This window comes from Urocampus carinirostris, chromosome 17, assembly GCF_059441175.1.
Source record: "Urocampus carinirostris isolate Australia breed hairy pipefish chromosome 17, RoL_Ucar_1.0, whole genome shotgun sequence".
NCBI lineage: Eukaryota > Metazoa > Chordata > Actinopteri > Syngnathiformes > Syngnathidae > Urocampus > Urocampus carinirostris.
In genome coordinates, this window is record NC_142365.1 from 32,170,001 (window position 1) to 32,184,713 (window position 14,713).

A 14,713-nucleotide genomic window follows, 5' to 3' on the forward strand; every position below is an offset into this window, starting at 1 on the left:
GCTAACCACCGCGCTGCCCATACATATAATACATATAATATATATATATATATATATATATATATAAACACATGTAGCTTTAATGGCCCTTGGAATCAAAAAAGTTCTCGATCCCCTGCCACTTTCAAAAGCAAAAACACCCTCAGAAAGATATATCACAGCCAGAATGCAAAATAAATTGATATAAAAACAATTGTAATGTGTTAGCGAATCCAGAATCCCATAAATTAATCAGCTTTTGTTTCTCGAACAATTCAATTTTGGTTTCGTTTGATCGTCATGATCTCATCATCCCCCCAGCACGCCAACGTTTACTACAATACTGCTTCCGTTGCTCGTAATTGCGTTCTAATTTTTGACTGCTTCTTAAAACATGCTCTTAAATGCCGTTATTTGTGAGCTAAATGGAAATTTTGCAAGCTTAGTAATGTTTATTGTGTTCGGTGAGTTAGCGGGCTGCTCGAGCTAAGGTAAGATAGCTGCAATTAGCTTCACCGGCTAACACTGCTAAACACACAAGCACACAAACACACACACGGAAAGACTGCAGTACCTTTTAAAATCCCTCATAAGCCGTCTCCTCGCCGGGGTGGACATTACTGAAAATTTCAAAAATAAAAACGTATGTACAGGGAGAGCAGGAACATCAATTAATTGACGAGGGCGCTACCCTCCTTTCTCTTCTTTTTTTTCCTCTCTGTTTTTCTCTACCTCTCTTTCTGTCTCTCTCCCAAAACAAGCTCCGTGTGATGACGCTACTGAAGACGCAGCTCACCAGCAGAGGCCCTGCCCCTTTAATGACGCACACTTGGCCATGTAACTAACAGTGAGTACTTTTTCAGGCCTCAACTCATTTTACAGGATAAGAATGTCGAACAATGTAAACATTTTTTGCGGAATTTCGTTAGAGAATTTGTTTTTTTGGTTTGGCCTGGACGGATCTATTGACACTAACAAAGATGTTATATGATGAAATTGTGAATATGCTTGATTGCTAATAAGATTTTCGAGAAGGTTTGTTCAAACCTCACTTTGTGTTTGCTGTTAAAAACGTCATATTGGAATATAATATTGTGAATGTGCTTAATTGCTGTTGAAATTGTCATGATTGTTTTCTGTTTTTTAGTGTCAATAAATTTGTTCAAACCAAAAAAAAAAAAAAAATCTTTGAGTTGGATGAACACTCAGTATCCAAGGAATGTATTGTGTACTTATGGCCTGCCGCATCATTTTAAAAGCTTAAAATATCTGAGCGTCTTAAAATTAAAGGGTCAAAACGGTGCTTTAACAAAAAACTTCTTTTCCCACATTACCCACAAATTTACGGGTAAGTGACACTAGTATTCCCATGTCAATGCAAATAGGTGCAATTGAGAGATAAATGATCCTAAAAGTGTCCAGGAAGATTTTACGGGCCGTGATCAAATTTTTACTGGCCCGCAGCATCTGTCATAAAATTAATTATATATTGCTCGCCAGTAAAATTGACCGCAATATAAATCAATTGGTACAAAAAAAATCAACATTTGACCAGCCGATAGCGGTCTTTGGCCACCTTGCTTGCCCTTGGCTTTTTTTACCTGGCAGTCCGTCTGCGATCCGAACTTCTAGATGTATTAGCATGTGCACTGAGCATTTTTGCAATTCGGAGATGCAATAAGAGCTTGCTCTGTCCACTTCACGCATCGGCCCGGTATTGCAGTACCTCCGGGAACGGTGCTTTCGCACAGACCGCTGCGTTGCTCTGTGGCTAGGACCTTGACTCGGCCTCTTGGCTGAAAACAAGTGTTTCGGCCCGTGGCTTTGTAGTGGATTATGATTTGACCGATAATGGATAATGGATAATTGATAACGAATATAGATCAATAAACCATACAACAATTTGTTCGTTTTTGTTTTTTTTTGGGTGTGTATTTTTTCTTACATTTTTAAACTTTAAAATGGTAAAATGTGTGCATGTGTTACATGCAAATCTGATACGAGGCATCCTGAGAGGCTGAACGAAGGGGGGTATTTTTTACCCAATTTATCCACGCCTCAATCAAGACAAGTATCTAATTTGGATAAATGAATGTGTCAACCACAGCATCAACTCAACATGGATGAAGTTATTAAGGATGCCTGCATCTGTTCTAAGGTAGGTCAACATAGTATTTGAGGCAACATATTGTCACTTTGCTGGAGGAAAATACTGTATAACATTATTTATAACGTTTGCATATACAGCTTAAACTTGCTTTTCATCAACCTTCTCAACAACAGCAACATTAATATAACCTTCCAATGCGTAGTTCTTTGAGATGATATATGATCAAAAAGCATCAATTGCCTCCTGTGAAACGTCTTCCACTGTGACATTTGCCATAGCGCTCTTTACAGAATATTGAAAGTTTGTCTGAGTGAGTAAAGGATGTAGGGCAGGGGTGGCCAACCCGGTCCTCAAGAGCCGCATGTCCTGCATGTTTTGGAGGTTTCTCAGGTGATGCAAATTTTAAGATTGTTTGCAAGCTGTGCGGGAGCTTAATAATGACCCAGGTGATTGGGATCACCTGTATTTGAACAAAGAAACTCCAAAAACATGCAGGACATGCGGCTCTTGAGGACCGGGTTGGCCACCCCTGATGTAGGGCTTAGACATATGTCAATTTGCCCGCAAACTGTGGCGGCTTTCAAAGAATATAATATGAAGAGGCACTGCTAGACCAATCTATCTGGCTACGACAAGCTAACTGGACACCAATGCTGTGAAAAGGTGAAGCAACTGGAGGCTGTTTTAACAGTACAGCAGTGTTTTTCAGGGGAACCAAAGGGTAAAAAAAAAATGCTACAAAGGCGAGCTAAGAGGTTGCAACGCTGATTGCCAAGTACTGCACACCTTTCACTGAGTGTGAATTTATTAAAAACTGTTCAAACCATGCCTGGCCGACTAGTCAGCTCTCACACATTTTTAGTTTATTGAATTTGGCCCACTTTTTCAAAAGTTTGGACACCCCTGGTCAAGGCAGATTCGTCAGCATTGTTTTTAGCATAAACCTTTCCATTTCTCCACAAACAGCGTGGTTCTGGACCGGTTTTAACCGTCTGCAGCAGTCTGAATCCAGCTCAGACTTCGTAGAAGCGCAAAGGGTCAAATGACAAGCTCCTCTCCATATGACCTACATTCTTACCATGTTCAATGCTTTGCCTTTCTATTGATAGCCTGAAACTCCATTGAGGGAATATTAAAGCAGATTAAACAATGGTTAACTTTGAGGCAGGCCAGGCTTAGTTTATATAGATAAAATGCTAAATTTTGATCATTCAGTGTCTACCTCAAATTTGAAGTCCTCAACAGCCTTTTTGGGGATTTGGTATAAACTGTTTAACACTAGAAGTTGCTGCTGTGGACCACAGCTCACGTTTAGACTTTCACAACAAAAGACAGCTTGTCACTCACAAAGAAGAAAGGACCAGCAAATTTGCATATTCAATGCACAGGTAATATTTTTGTTTTTTTACACCTATCCTGCTCCAATAGGGTAGAATAACTTCCCATTGTGCGGGAGTGTCAAATTCATTGGTAGGAAAAAACTCACTGGGGATGGACAAGTAGATTAAAAAAAACGAGAAAGACAGAGAATGAGCAAGAGGAAATGGCGGACTGAGAAAGATAGATAGATAGATAGATAGATAGATAGACAGATAGATACTTTAGTCATCCCAGAAGGGAAATTCACATTTCCAGCAGCATCCCTTCGCTGAGAACAATACAATAATAAAGCAAAAGGAATACAATATACAAATACCCAATGTGACGTGCTAATACCCACTGTAGCGTGTTGTATAGAGTATTTAAATAGTGCTACATAAAATACACACTGCAATAAAAGTACGGTAATACGCAATGTAGGGGGTGTGGTTTAATGTGGGCCTTTACTCCGCCGGGTGGAGTTAAAGAGCTTCATGGCATGAGGAGGTAAAGATCTCTTCAGTCTGTCCGTGGTACAAGACAGTGACAGTCTGTCGCTGAAGCTGCTCTTCTCTTCTTCGAAGATAAAGGGAGAAAGATTAAGAGAAAGAGAGAGATGAAGCTTGAGAGAGGGACAGAGAGAGTGACAGGGAGAGAGATGGCAATAGTGAAAAAGAGAAAAGAGTGAGAGAAAAAAGAGGAGGAGAAAATACAGGACAAAAGAGATAAAGAAAGAAACAATCAAAACAAAAGGGGATTAAAAAAATAAAGAAAATAAAAGGAGAAATAGTGCGAATAAAGAAAGAATAAGATAAAGTGAGAGAAAGGGAACAAAGAAATAAAGAATACGATGTAAGAAAGAGAGAAAGGGATAAAGAAAGAGAGAGCAAGAGAAAGAGAGAGAAAGGTAGAGAAATGGGAGGAAAGGGAGAAAGAAAGCAAAGAGAAAGGTAAAAAGAGTGAGGGAAACACAGATATGAACCCAGAGAGAGAGAGAAAGAGATAGAGAACAAGAAGGAGAAAAAAGAGTGAAAGAGATGAAAAAAATACAAAGGAAGGATAAAAAAATAGGAACAAAGAAAGAAAGAAAGAGAGAAACGGGGAGAGAGAAAAGCAAGAGGAGAGAGGGAAAGAATGAGAAGAAAAGAGACTGAGAGAGAGGAGAGAGAGAGAGAGATAGAGAGAGAGAATGAAAGAGAAAGAAAATTATGATAGAAAGAAAGAGAGGGCAAGGGAGAAAGAGAACCCGATATAGATAGAAAAAGACAGAAAAAGAAAATTCAAAAGAGTGAGGGATTAAAGAAAGGAAGAAATAAAGAAAAAGAGAGGGACACAGAAAAAAAGCAAATCAGAGAAAGAAAGAAAGAAAGAAAGAAGAGAGAGAGAGAGAGAAAAGTAGAAAGAGTTAAAGCTAAAGAAAGGGAAAGAAAGTAAAAGAAAAAAAAGAGTGAGAGAGAAGGAGTTTAAGGGTCTGACATAACTCCTCGACTAGGGTTTGGAGTGGTTGAGGCGCCCTGGTGGTGATAACACACCAGTGTCCAATTATCCAGAACCCATTTCATGGACATTTTGAACATTACACATTTCAACCACCACATCAGGTTTGTGTATTGTTTCTGGTTTCTTTGTTATTTGTTACTTTGCTCCATCTATTTTCCAGTTTCAATTTTGATATGTTTTTCCTGTTTGGACATTTTCTTGATTTGTGAAGCCGTGGTTGTTTATTACACTTGGTACATTATTTTATTGATAAATACCATCCCACTACTTGAGCTACCCTGTTTCCAGTTCCTGCCTCCCCCAACATGGGTCCATCATCAATCTAAACCTTATCAAAGAGAGAGAGTAAAAGAAAGAACGAGAGACTGAGAGATTAAGAAAGTAAAAGAAAAATACAGCTACGAAGGGTGCTTTGTGAAAGGCCCCATGGCTTTGGCGACATCCTGTGGACATATTTGAAACTGGTGCTCATTTTGCCCTTTCTCAGCGGCGTCTTGCGGGCCTGATTAAAATCCTTTGTGGGCCTGATAGAGCCCGCATGCTGCATGTTTGAAACCACTGCTATAACACCTGACGTTACTTACTATTCCCTCCAAAAATCAATTCATCGTCTGCCGTCACACGTGACTGCTGTGGGGACTTCCCGATATTTGTCTGCAGGTGGCGCTTTGGAGCCAATATTAGATATGAATGGGGAGTTTTGTCATGGTTTCAGGTTTCTCTGAGATGAAAGACAGCGTTCAGATTGGCTGCAGACTACAAGACAAAATGCAACAGACATGAGATTCCCTCTCCTTTGTTTTGTTCTAAGACTCCTTCACTATATTTAAATGCAAGCGTCTGCAAGTGCCTGTTTAGCACACAAAAATAGGTCACATTTTCAAGGGCATTATTGTTAAAGGCTTTAAAACAGGGGTGTCAAACTCATTTTAACTCGGGGGCCACACGATAGAACAAACATTCTGTTGGGGGCCGGACCAGTAGATTAAAGAGAAAGAAAAAGAGAGATAAAGAAATAAGAGAAAGAGGGGCGATAAAGAAAGACAGAGAGGGGGAGAGCCTGAGAAACAAAAGAGATAAAAAGAGAAGTCATGAGAGAGGGGGAAAGAAAGGGAGAGGAAGAAAGAAATCTAAAAGAAATAGAAAGACAGAAAGAGAGAAAAGAGAAAAGAAAGCGCAAAGGGTAGGAAGAGAGAAAGAGAAAAGAGAAAAGGAAAAAAAGGAAATTAGAGCAAAATAAGTTAAAAAGACAGAGAGAGAAAGAGACAAAGAGCAACAAAGGAAGAGAAAAAGAGACACAGAGTGAAAGAGACAGAGAGTGGGTGAAATGGAGTGGAAAGAGAGAGAGAGAGAGAGAGATAAATAAATACAAGTGCCGTGTCTTTGTGAGAAGCACCATTCTTTAGCAACATCAAGTTGACATATTTCAACCTGCAGCTTGTCTTTATCTTGTGCTTCTCTGAGTGTTGTCTCGCGGGCCGGATTCAATCCCTTAGCGGGCCTGATCTGGCCCGTGGGCCGCCAGTTTGACACCTGTGCTTTAAAACAATTGTGCAAACAAACAATATGGCACAGAACAGCAGACTAGATCAGGGGGTCTCCAACTTGGTGCCTGTGGGCAACAGGGTGCCCTTTAGACAGTTAAATTTGGGGCGGCAGTAGCTCAGGAGGTAGAGCGCTCGTCTTGGGATCAAGGGATCCCAGTTCGAATCCCGGCTCGTCCGTGTTACATGTCGAAGTGTCCTTAGGTAAGACACTGAACCCCTAATACCCCCAATAAGCAGGTTAGCGCCTTACATGGCTGCAAGGCCGCTATTGGGAAATGTGGAGCACATTGTAAAGCGCTTTGAGAAGTCATTCACTTGAAAAGCGCTATATAAAATGCAGATCATTTTCATTTCATTTCATTTCATTTGCGAGCAGACATGTGAAAAGACATGTGAAATATGCTAACCAGTGCTGTGTTAATGTTATTTTCAGTGAAATGTTTTTTTTAATTGGATGTCTGAGGTGGCAGCACGGGGATGAGTGGTTAGCGTGTGCGCAGCACAGTTCTAAGGTCGCGGAATCAAACCTTCCTGTTTGGAGTTTGCATGTTCTCCTCGTGCTTGCGACGGTTTGCTCCGGGCATTCCAGTTTCCTTCCACATTCCAAAAACATGCGGTTCAGGTTAATTGGCTGGTTCAAATTGTCCCTGTGAATGAGCGATCGAGTTGTCTATTCTGTGTGCCGTGCGACTGGCTGGCAACCAGTTCAGGGTGTCACCTGACCTCTGCCCGAGGACAGCTGAGATGGGCTCCAGCACCCCCGCGACCTTACTGAGGTTAAGCTGTGCAGACAATGGATGGATGGATGGATGGATGGTTGACTGAGTATATTTAACCCCTATTTTAAATTATTTACATGGCAATAACCTAGTAACAACATAGTAATAACACAATAAGTTGTTATTTTAGAAATTCAAATCAATACATTCCAGTTCATGGGCTTCATGGACAAAATATTTAAGTTTTGATAATTATTTTGAAGCAATTAATTAAGGAAGTAGAATGAGAATCTATTTGGGTGTTAAACAAATGTAATTATTCATCTTTCTATTTATTCTTCTTTTTATTGTCTATTTTTGCAAACTTGAGTGCAGCCGTTGCAATACAATATTAATAAAGGTGATTCTGATTCCAGACTATTTTAACCCCAGCCACCATTTCTTTGACCTATTGCCGTCTGGTAGGTACTACAGGTTTCTCAAAACAACATTAACAGGCAAGAAATGCAATCAGATGTCCAATAAACAGTTGACAATAGATTTCAAACCAGTATATAAACCCTTTTATAGCCTACATCACACGTGACTTCACAGTCAAAAGAATACTTCGTGTTGGTCAACACACTGATGAAAGCAAGATAGATGGATAGATAGATAGATAGATAGATACTTTATTCATCCCCGAAGGGAAATTCACATTTCCAGCAGCATCCCTGAGCTGAGAACAGTACAATAATAAAGCCAAAAGAATACAATATACAAATACCCAGTGTGACGTGCAAATACCCAGTGTGTGTCACGAGGCGTGGTGGAGGGAAGGGGTGACCGGACCAGAACGGAGGCAGGAGGCAGGAAGGGAGAACTCAATTGCGTGACGATCCATAAGTTTTATTTCACAAAATAAAAGTCGCCCAATACTCCGGGACAAAACAGAACAGTACAGAGTTCCTCCGGCACGAACTCAACAGGACAGGGCATAACAGACGGAAAATGTTTAAAACTAAAACAGGACAAGGCATAACAGACCGGGGAATGTGTAATGAGCCAGCGCCCGCCAAACCCAAAATCCAGCCTTAAATAGCAGACCAGCAATCAGCTGATCTGCTTCAGCTTGAGTTCGGGGGCGTGGCATACTGGTCGTCATGGCGACCGTGACAGTGTGACGTGCAAATGCCCACTGTAGCGTGTTATATAGAGTAACTAAATAGTGCTACACAGAATACATATTGCAGTAAGATTCGGTAATATCCAATGTAGGTGGTGTGGTTTAATGTGGGCCTTTACTCTGCCGGGTGGAGTTAAAGAGCCTCATGGCATGAGAAAGAAAAGATCTCTTCAGTCTGTCCGTAGTACAAGACAGTGACAGCAGTCTGTCGCTGAAACTGCTTTTCTGTCTGGAGATAATGCTGTGTAGTGGATGCGATGGATTGTCCATGATTGACCTCAGCTTTTTCAGTGCTCGTCCCTCAGCTACTGTTGTTAGGCTGTCCAGCTCTTTGCCCACAACAGAGCTCGCTTTCCTAGCCAGTTTATTGAGACGAGAGGCATCCTTCTTCTTGACGCTCCCTCCCCAACACGCTGCCGCATAGAAGAGGGCGCTTGCCACTACTGTCTCATAGAATATTTTCAGGAGCTTTTTGCAGATGTTGAAGGAGGCCAGCCTTCTGAGGAAGTAAAGTCGGCTTTGCCCTTTCCTACATAGAGCTTCTGTGTTGGCAGTCCAGTCCAGTTTGTTGTCCAGCTGCACACCCAGGTATTTGTAGGTCTGGACAAATTCTACACATTCTCCCTTGATGGTTACAGGAACCGGGTGAGTTCTGGTTCTCCTGAAGTCCACCACCATCTCTCTGGTCTTGGTGGTGTTTAGGTGCAGGTGGTTTGCGTCGCTCCATTGGACAAAGTCCTGAATCAATTTCCTGTACTCCTCCTCCTGCCCGTTTCTGATACATCCCACGATCGCAGTGTCGTCGGCAAACTTTTGCACATGGCAGGCCTCAGAGTTGTACTTAAAGTCCGATGTATATAGAGTGAATAGGAACGGAGAGAGAACGGTCCCCTGCGGAGATCCTGTGCTGCTAACCACAGTGTCCGATGTACAGCCCCCCTGTTTCACATACTGGGGTCTGCCTGTCAGGTAGTCAGTAATCCATTCTACAAGGTGTGAGCTAACTCCCATCTCTGTCAGTTTCCTACTCAGTAGCAGAGGCTGTATGGTATTGAAGGCACTGGAGAAGTCCAAAAATGTAATCCTCACAGCCCCCTTCGCCCTATCCAGGTGAGAGAGGGATCGGTGTAACATGTATACTATAGCATCCTCCACTCCCACCTTCTCCTGGTAAGCAAATTGCAGTGGGTCGATGGCGTGACGGACCTTTAGCCTCAGGTGGTGCAGCAGCAGCCGCTCCATGGTCTTCATCACATGTGATGTCAGGGCGACCGGCCTGAAGTCGTTATTTATGTAGTTAATGTTATATTGTACACGTGTTTCATTGTATCATTCTGTACATATTCTTGATAAATGATGAAATTACAAGTGTTGCTTAATTACTACAGTGCTCTCTATAGTATGCCACTGTTGCCTTCTTTGCTGACATGAGCATATCTTTTGATGGTTGAAGGTCCCAACAATTGCCAGGGTAATTCATCTTCACCTGGAAGTAGGCAACAAGTGTGTCTTCTGACATGCTCTTTCTGTATTCTGTGTTGATTTTCCTCACAAGTGAGAATACCCTCTCACTAACTGCATTGCTGTGTGGGAGGCACAGCAGGACAGAAAATACCTTCCACGTTTCTGAAAATCTCTGTACACCCAGTGCTGTCTTCTGCTTTAGAATTCCTGTCCAGTAGCTGTCAGTTTGTATTCCTTCCATTGTATTTGACTTTGGCATGAGCTGCAGATCATCCCATTCTTCTTTCAAGTGCTCAAAATCAACATTACAACTGAGGTTTTCTGCTAATCTAATTACATGAGTATAATCCAATAATTTAGTCTTTTTTGGTTCCAGCATTACTAAATCCTGTAGCACTCTGTCTTCAAATGGAAATTTTGCCTGCATTTCACTCACTGTGACTTTACAAAAAGCTCTAATACAATGTTTTTGGCATGGCTCTTTGAATCAAAATCTGTCTTCAAATCATAGAAACGGAGGCAGATACTTTCATGTCTTTTTTTGCAAGCAACAGAATACGAATATGTGGTTTGAACAAATTTATTGACACTAATAACAGCAAACAAACAATGTGAGGTTTTAACAACCCTTCTCGACAATCTTAACAGCAATCAAGCATATTCACAATTTCGTTATGTAACATCTTTGATAGTGTCAATAGATCCGTCCGGTTTTAACAAATTCATTGACACTAATAACATCAAACAAACAATGTGAGGTTTGAACAACCCTTCTCGACAATTTTAACAGCAATCAAGCATATTCACAATTTCGTTATATAACATTTTTGTCAGTTTCAATAGATCCGTCTAGTTCAACACCATCATCCCACAACACCTGGTAGACAAAATGAGACTCCTGGGTTTCAACACCCCCCTGCGGAACTGGCTGCTGGACTTCCTCACTGACAGACCTCAGTCAGTGCGGCTCCCCCCAAGGCTGTGTCCTGAGCCCCTTGCTGTTCACCCTGATGACACACGACTGCGTCCCTAGGTCCGCCACAAACCACATCGTGAAGTTTGCGGACGACACAACAGTGGTGGGCCTCATCAGGGACGACAACGACCTGGCCTACAGAGAGGAGGTGGAGCAGTTGGTGGGCTGGTGCAGGGACAACAGCCTGGTCCTGAATGTTGACAAAACTAAAGAGATCATTGTCGACTTCAGAAAAAAACAGCCCAACCATGCCCCACTTTTCATCAACAACAAGGCTGTGGAAGGTTGTCAGCAGCATCAAGTTCCTAGGGGTGCACATCACAAACAAACTCACCTGGTCCGTGAACAATGCATCACTGGTTAAGAGGGCACAGCAGCGCCTGTACTTCCTGCGGAGGATGAGGAGAGCCCGCCTGCCCCCACCCTCCCTCATCACATTCTACAGGGGCACCATAGAGAGCATCCTGACCAGCTGTATCTCTGTGTGGTGTGGAGGTTGCAGCGCTACCGACTGGGGTAGTGTGAGGAGGGTGACGAGGACAGCAGAGAAAATCATCGGGACTTCTCTTCCCTCCATTCAGGACATTGGCCAGAAGCGCTGCCTATCCCAAGCTAAGAACATTATCAGGGACCCCTCTCACCCCCATCATGGACTGTTCACTCTGCTAGCCTCTGGGAAGAGGTACTGCAGTGTGCGGTGCAGGACCACCAGGTTCCACAATAGTCTTGTCCCCCTGGCCATTAGAATGTTAAATGGTCACTCAAACACATAGTAAATCTAAACTGCTGCTAATCTGTACATCTGTGGGTTCTGTTTGACTTTTTGCACTACTGGCAGTTCTTATAGCTAGCCACTCCTTGCACATCTGTTTCTCTGCACTATTGTACTTACAGCGTTATTGTTACAGTGTTATTGTTCTGTTTACCTGACTTGTTTACCTGACTGCCCATTTTGCACATCTGGTTGGCTACTCCTCTTGCACTATTTGCGCTACTGTAAAATACTATACATAGCCATAATTATTTAGTATATTATTAGCACTCAATACTACAACTCAATACAACATTTTATTTATATCTGTACATTCAAGGAAACTGTGCGGGTCAGATGTATCGACATTTCGTTCTGTATACACGTGTACTAGAATGACAATAAAGTAGATCTGAATCTGAATCTGAATCAAAATCGATTGTTTTTTAGGTCTGAACAAATTCACCGACACCAACAGCAGCAAACAAACACGACAATCTCAACATCAAACAAGCATATTCACAATTTTGTTATATCTGACAATATGATGTGACAATATGACGTTTTAACCTTTTTTCCTGACATTTTCAACATCAATTAAACAATTTCAGAGTTATTATCTTTTAATAGTAGTTAACCAACGTGTAAAGGGCAATACTATTGTGCAAGGGCATAGCTCTGCCATCCCACCCTCCCAAGCAGCATCCTCCAGTCCTCTGTGTGGGTCCTCTCACTTCTAGAATAGAGAATAGAGAATAGAATATACCTTTATTGTCATTGTTACAAATGGGCTAACATATTGTGACAACGAAATTGGGCATGACACTCCAGTTTTACACATAGTGAGGGTATGAGCAAGAAGATAAAGGAACAGAGAAGATAATGTTATAAAACAAGGGGAATAAGGCTATAGTTATAATTTACATGGTATTTACACAACAATGTCAGCATGTGGGATGTTACATACAGGGTTGTCGTGATAACGTTGTATCGTAACGGTTGTGCAATATTGCATTTGGTGCCAGTCATCATGGTGCAAAAATAGTCCGCATATACATTGGTGCAAGCATAGACATCATAGTGCAAAAAAAGGAAATGGTCAGACATTGTGCAATTTGAGCATTAAACGTAGTGCAGTCGACATGTGCAAAAACAAGACTTGAGTAACATTATTTTCGTATGAGGTAGTGTTGGCACGAGTTTTCAGTTTTTGTGCGGTGTCTGTTGAGCAGTGAACAAACATAGTGCAGACAGCATGTACGTGAGTACCATTTTACATACGTGTGAGGTATTTTTTTTTTTTTTTTTTTTTTTTTTTTCAGTTTTCAGTTGTTTGTGCGGTGTCTGTTTAGGGTGGTAATGGCTGTGGGGAAGAAACTGTCTCTGAGTCTGTTCGTTTTTGCTTTGTGTGACCTGTAGCGCTTGCCGGAAGGCAGCAGGTCGAAGAGATGGTGGCCGGGGTGAGAAAAGTCCTTGACGATGTTTTCTGCTCTGCTGAGGTAGCGAGAGCAGGCAATGTCCTCCAGACTGGGCAGAGAGCAGCCGACGATTCTCTGGGCTGTTTTTATGATCCTCTGGAGCTTTTTCCTGTCTGCTGCTGTGCACCCCGCATACCACACCGTGATGCAGTATGTTAGGATGCTCTCCACTGTGGCTTTGTAGAAAGACACCTGCAGCTGCTGTTTTAGGTTATTTTTCCTGAGCAATCTCAGGAAGTGCAGTCGCTGCTGGGCCTTCCCTACCACCGCTCTGGTGTTTGCAGACCAGGAGAGGTCGTCGGCGATGTGCACGCCCAGAAATTTGAACGAGTGGACTCTCTCTACGCAGTCTCCTTTTATGATGAGTGGTGCTGGATTCCTGCTATTCCTTCTGAAATCCAGAATCAGTTCTTTTGTTTTTGTTGTGTTCAATATGAGGTGGTTTTCCGAGCACCACGTTGAAAGTGACTCAACCTCATCCCTGTATGCCGCCTCGTCCCCTTCAGAGATGAGGCCGATCAAGGTGGTGTCGTCAGCAAACTTAATAATAGTGTTTGTGGGGTGGGTCGGTGAGCAGTCGGAGCTGTAGAGGGTGAAAAGCAGGGGGCTCAGTGCACAACCTTGGGGGGAGCCAGTGTTCAGTGTTAGGGTGGGAGAGACGTGGGTACCGAGTTTCACCGACTGTGGGCGGTTGGAGAGGAAGTCCATTATCCAGTGGCAGATGGAGGGAGAGAGTCCTAGGTGTGCAAGTTTCTCCACCAGGATCTCCGGGATAATGGTGTTGAAGGCTGAGCTGAAGTCCAGGAAGAGCATTCTGACGTAGCTCCCCCGGTGGTCCAGGTGTTTCAGCACGGTGTGAAGTGCTGTGTTTATGGCGTCGTCAGTGGAGCGGTTTGCCCTGTAGGCAAACTGGTGGGGGTCCAGTGTGAGTGGCAGGGAGTTTTTGATGTGCCGGGACACTAACCTCTCGAAGCACTTCATGACCACAGGCGTGAGAGCTACAGGCCTGTAGTCGTTGAGGCTTTCCACTGCTGACTTTTTGGGGACGGGAATGATGGTGGAGGTTTTGAGGCAAGGTGGGACGGTCGCCTGTGACAGGGACCGGTTGAAGATGGTGGTGAAGACCCCAGCCAGCGGATTGGAACAGTCCCTGAGTACCCTCCCTGGTACTCCATCCGGGCCAGTTGCCTTCCTGGGGTTTATGGTATTCAGCGCACGCCTGACTTCGTGCTCCTGAAATGTGAGGGAGTTGCTGCTGGTTGTTGATGGGTGTGATGTTGCTGTATGTGGCCTACCAGCTTCAAAGCGAGCGAAGAACTGATTAAGGTCCTCAGCTAGTGAAGCCTCAGCCTCAACAGTTGCCAGGTTGTGGCCTCTGAAGTTGGTGATGTGTTGGAGGCCCTGCCACATCCTCCTCGGGTCATTTCCAGCGAAGAGGTGCTCGATCCTCCTTGTGTAGGCTGATTTTGCTTCCTTGATGCCTCTCTTCAGGTCAGCCCTGGCCACCCCGTAAAGAGCCTTGTCTCCAGACCTGAAGGCGGTGTTGCGGTGTTTGAGGAGGGTGCGCACCTCGCTGGTCATCCAGGGTTTTTGATTTGGGTAGTTTTTGACTTTTTTATATACTGTGACTTCATCCGTGCAGTAACGGATGTAGGATAAAACAGT

The 14,713-nt window shown here is 43.1% G+C and overlaps 1 protein-coding gene, 1 long non-coding RNA gene and 1 pseudogene across 3 annotated transcripts in view; 2 read left to right on the forward strand and 1 right to left on the reverse strand.

The window, feature by feature from the left end:
* Window positions 1–751, reverse strand: part of ube2b (ubiquitin-conjugating enzyme E2B (RAD6 homolog)) — a 30,531-nt gene extending 29,780 nt beyond the window's left edge. The window contains exon 1 of the mRNA XM_088320644.1: window positions 554–751. Within this exon, the coding sequence (XP_088176770.1) occupies window positions 554–597 (44 nt within the window). The 5' untranslated portion in view covers window positions 598–751. The remainder of the gene's footprint in view (window positions 1–553) is intronic.
* On the forward strand, window positions 286–11,942 carry LOC148349819 (uncharacterized). 2 transcript variants are annotated; one of them, XR_015847213.1, is made up of 3 exons: window positions 286–470; window positions 741–826; window positions 10,678–11,942. It is a non-coding gene; the product is annotated as an uncharacterized LOC148349819 (long non-coding RNA). The 2 variants fall into 2 exon arrangements; XR_015847214.1 differs by lacking the exon at window positions 10,678–11,942 and adding an exon at window positions 1,984–2,118.
* On the forward strand, window positions 1,635–1,720 carry LOC148349820 (U2 spliceosomal RNA; annotated as a pseudogene).
* Window positions 11,943–14,713: the final 2,771 nt, after the last annotated feature.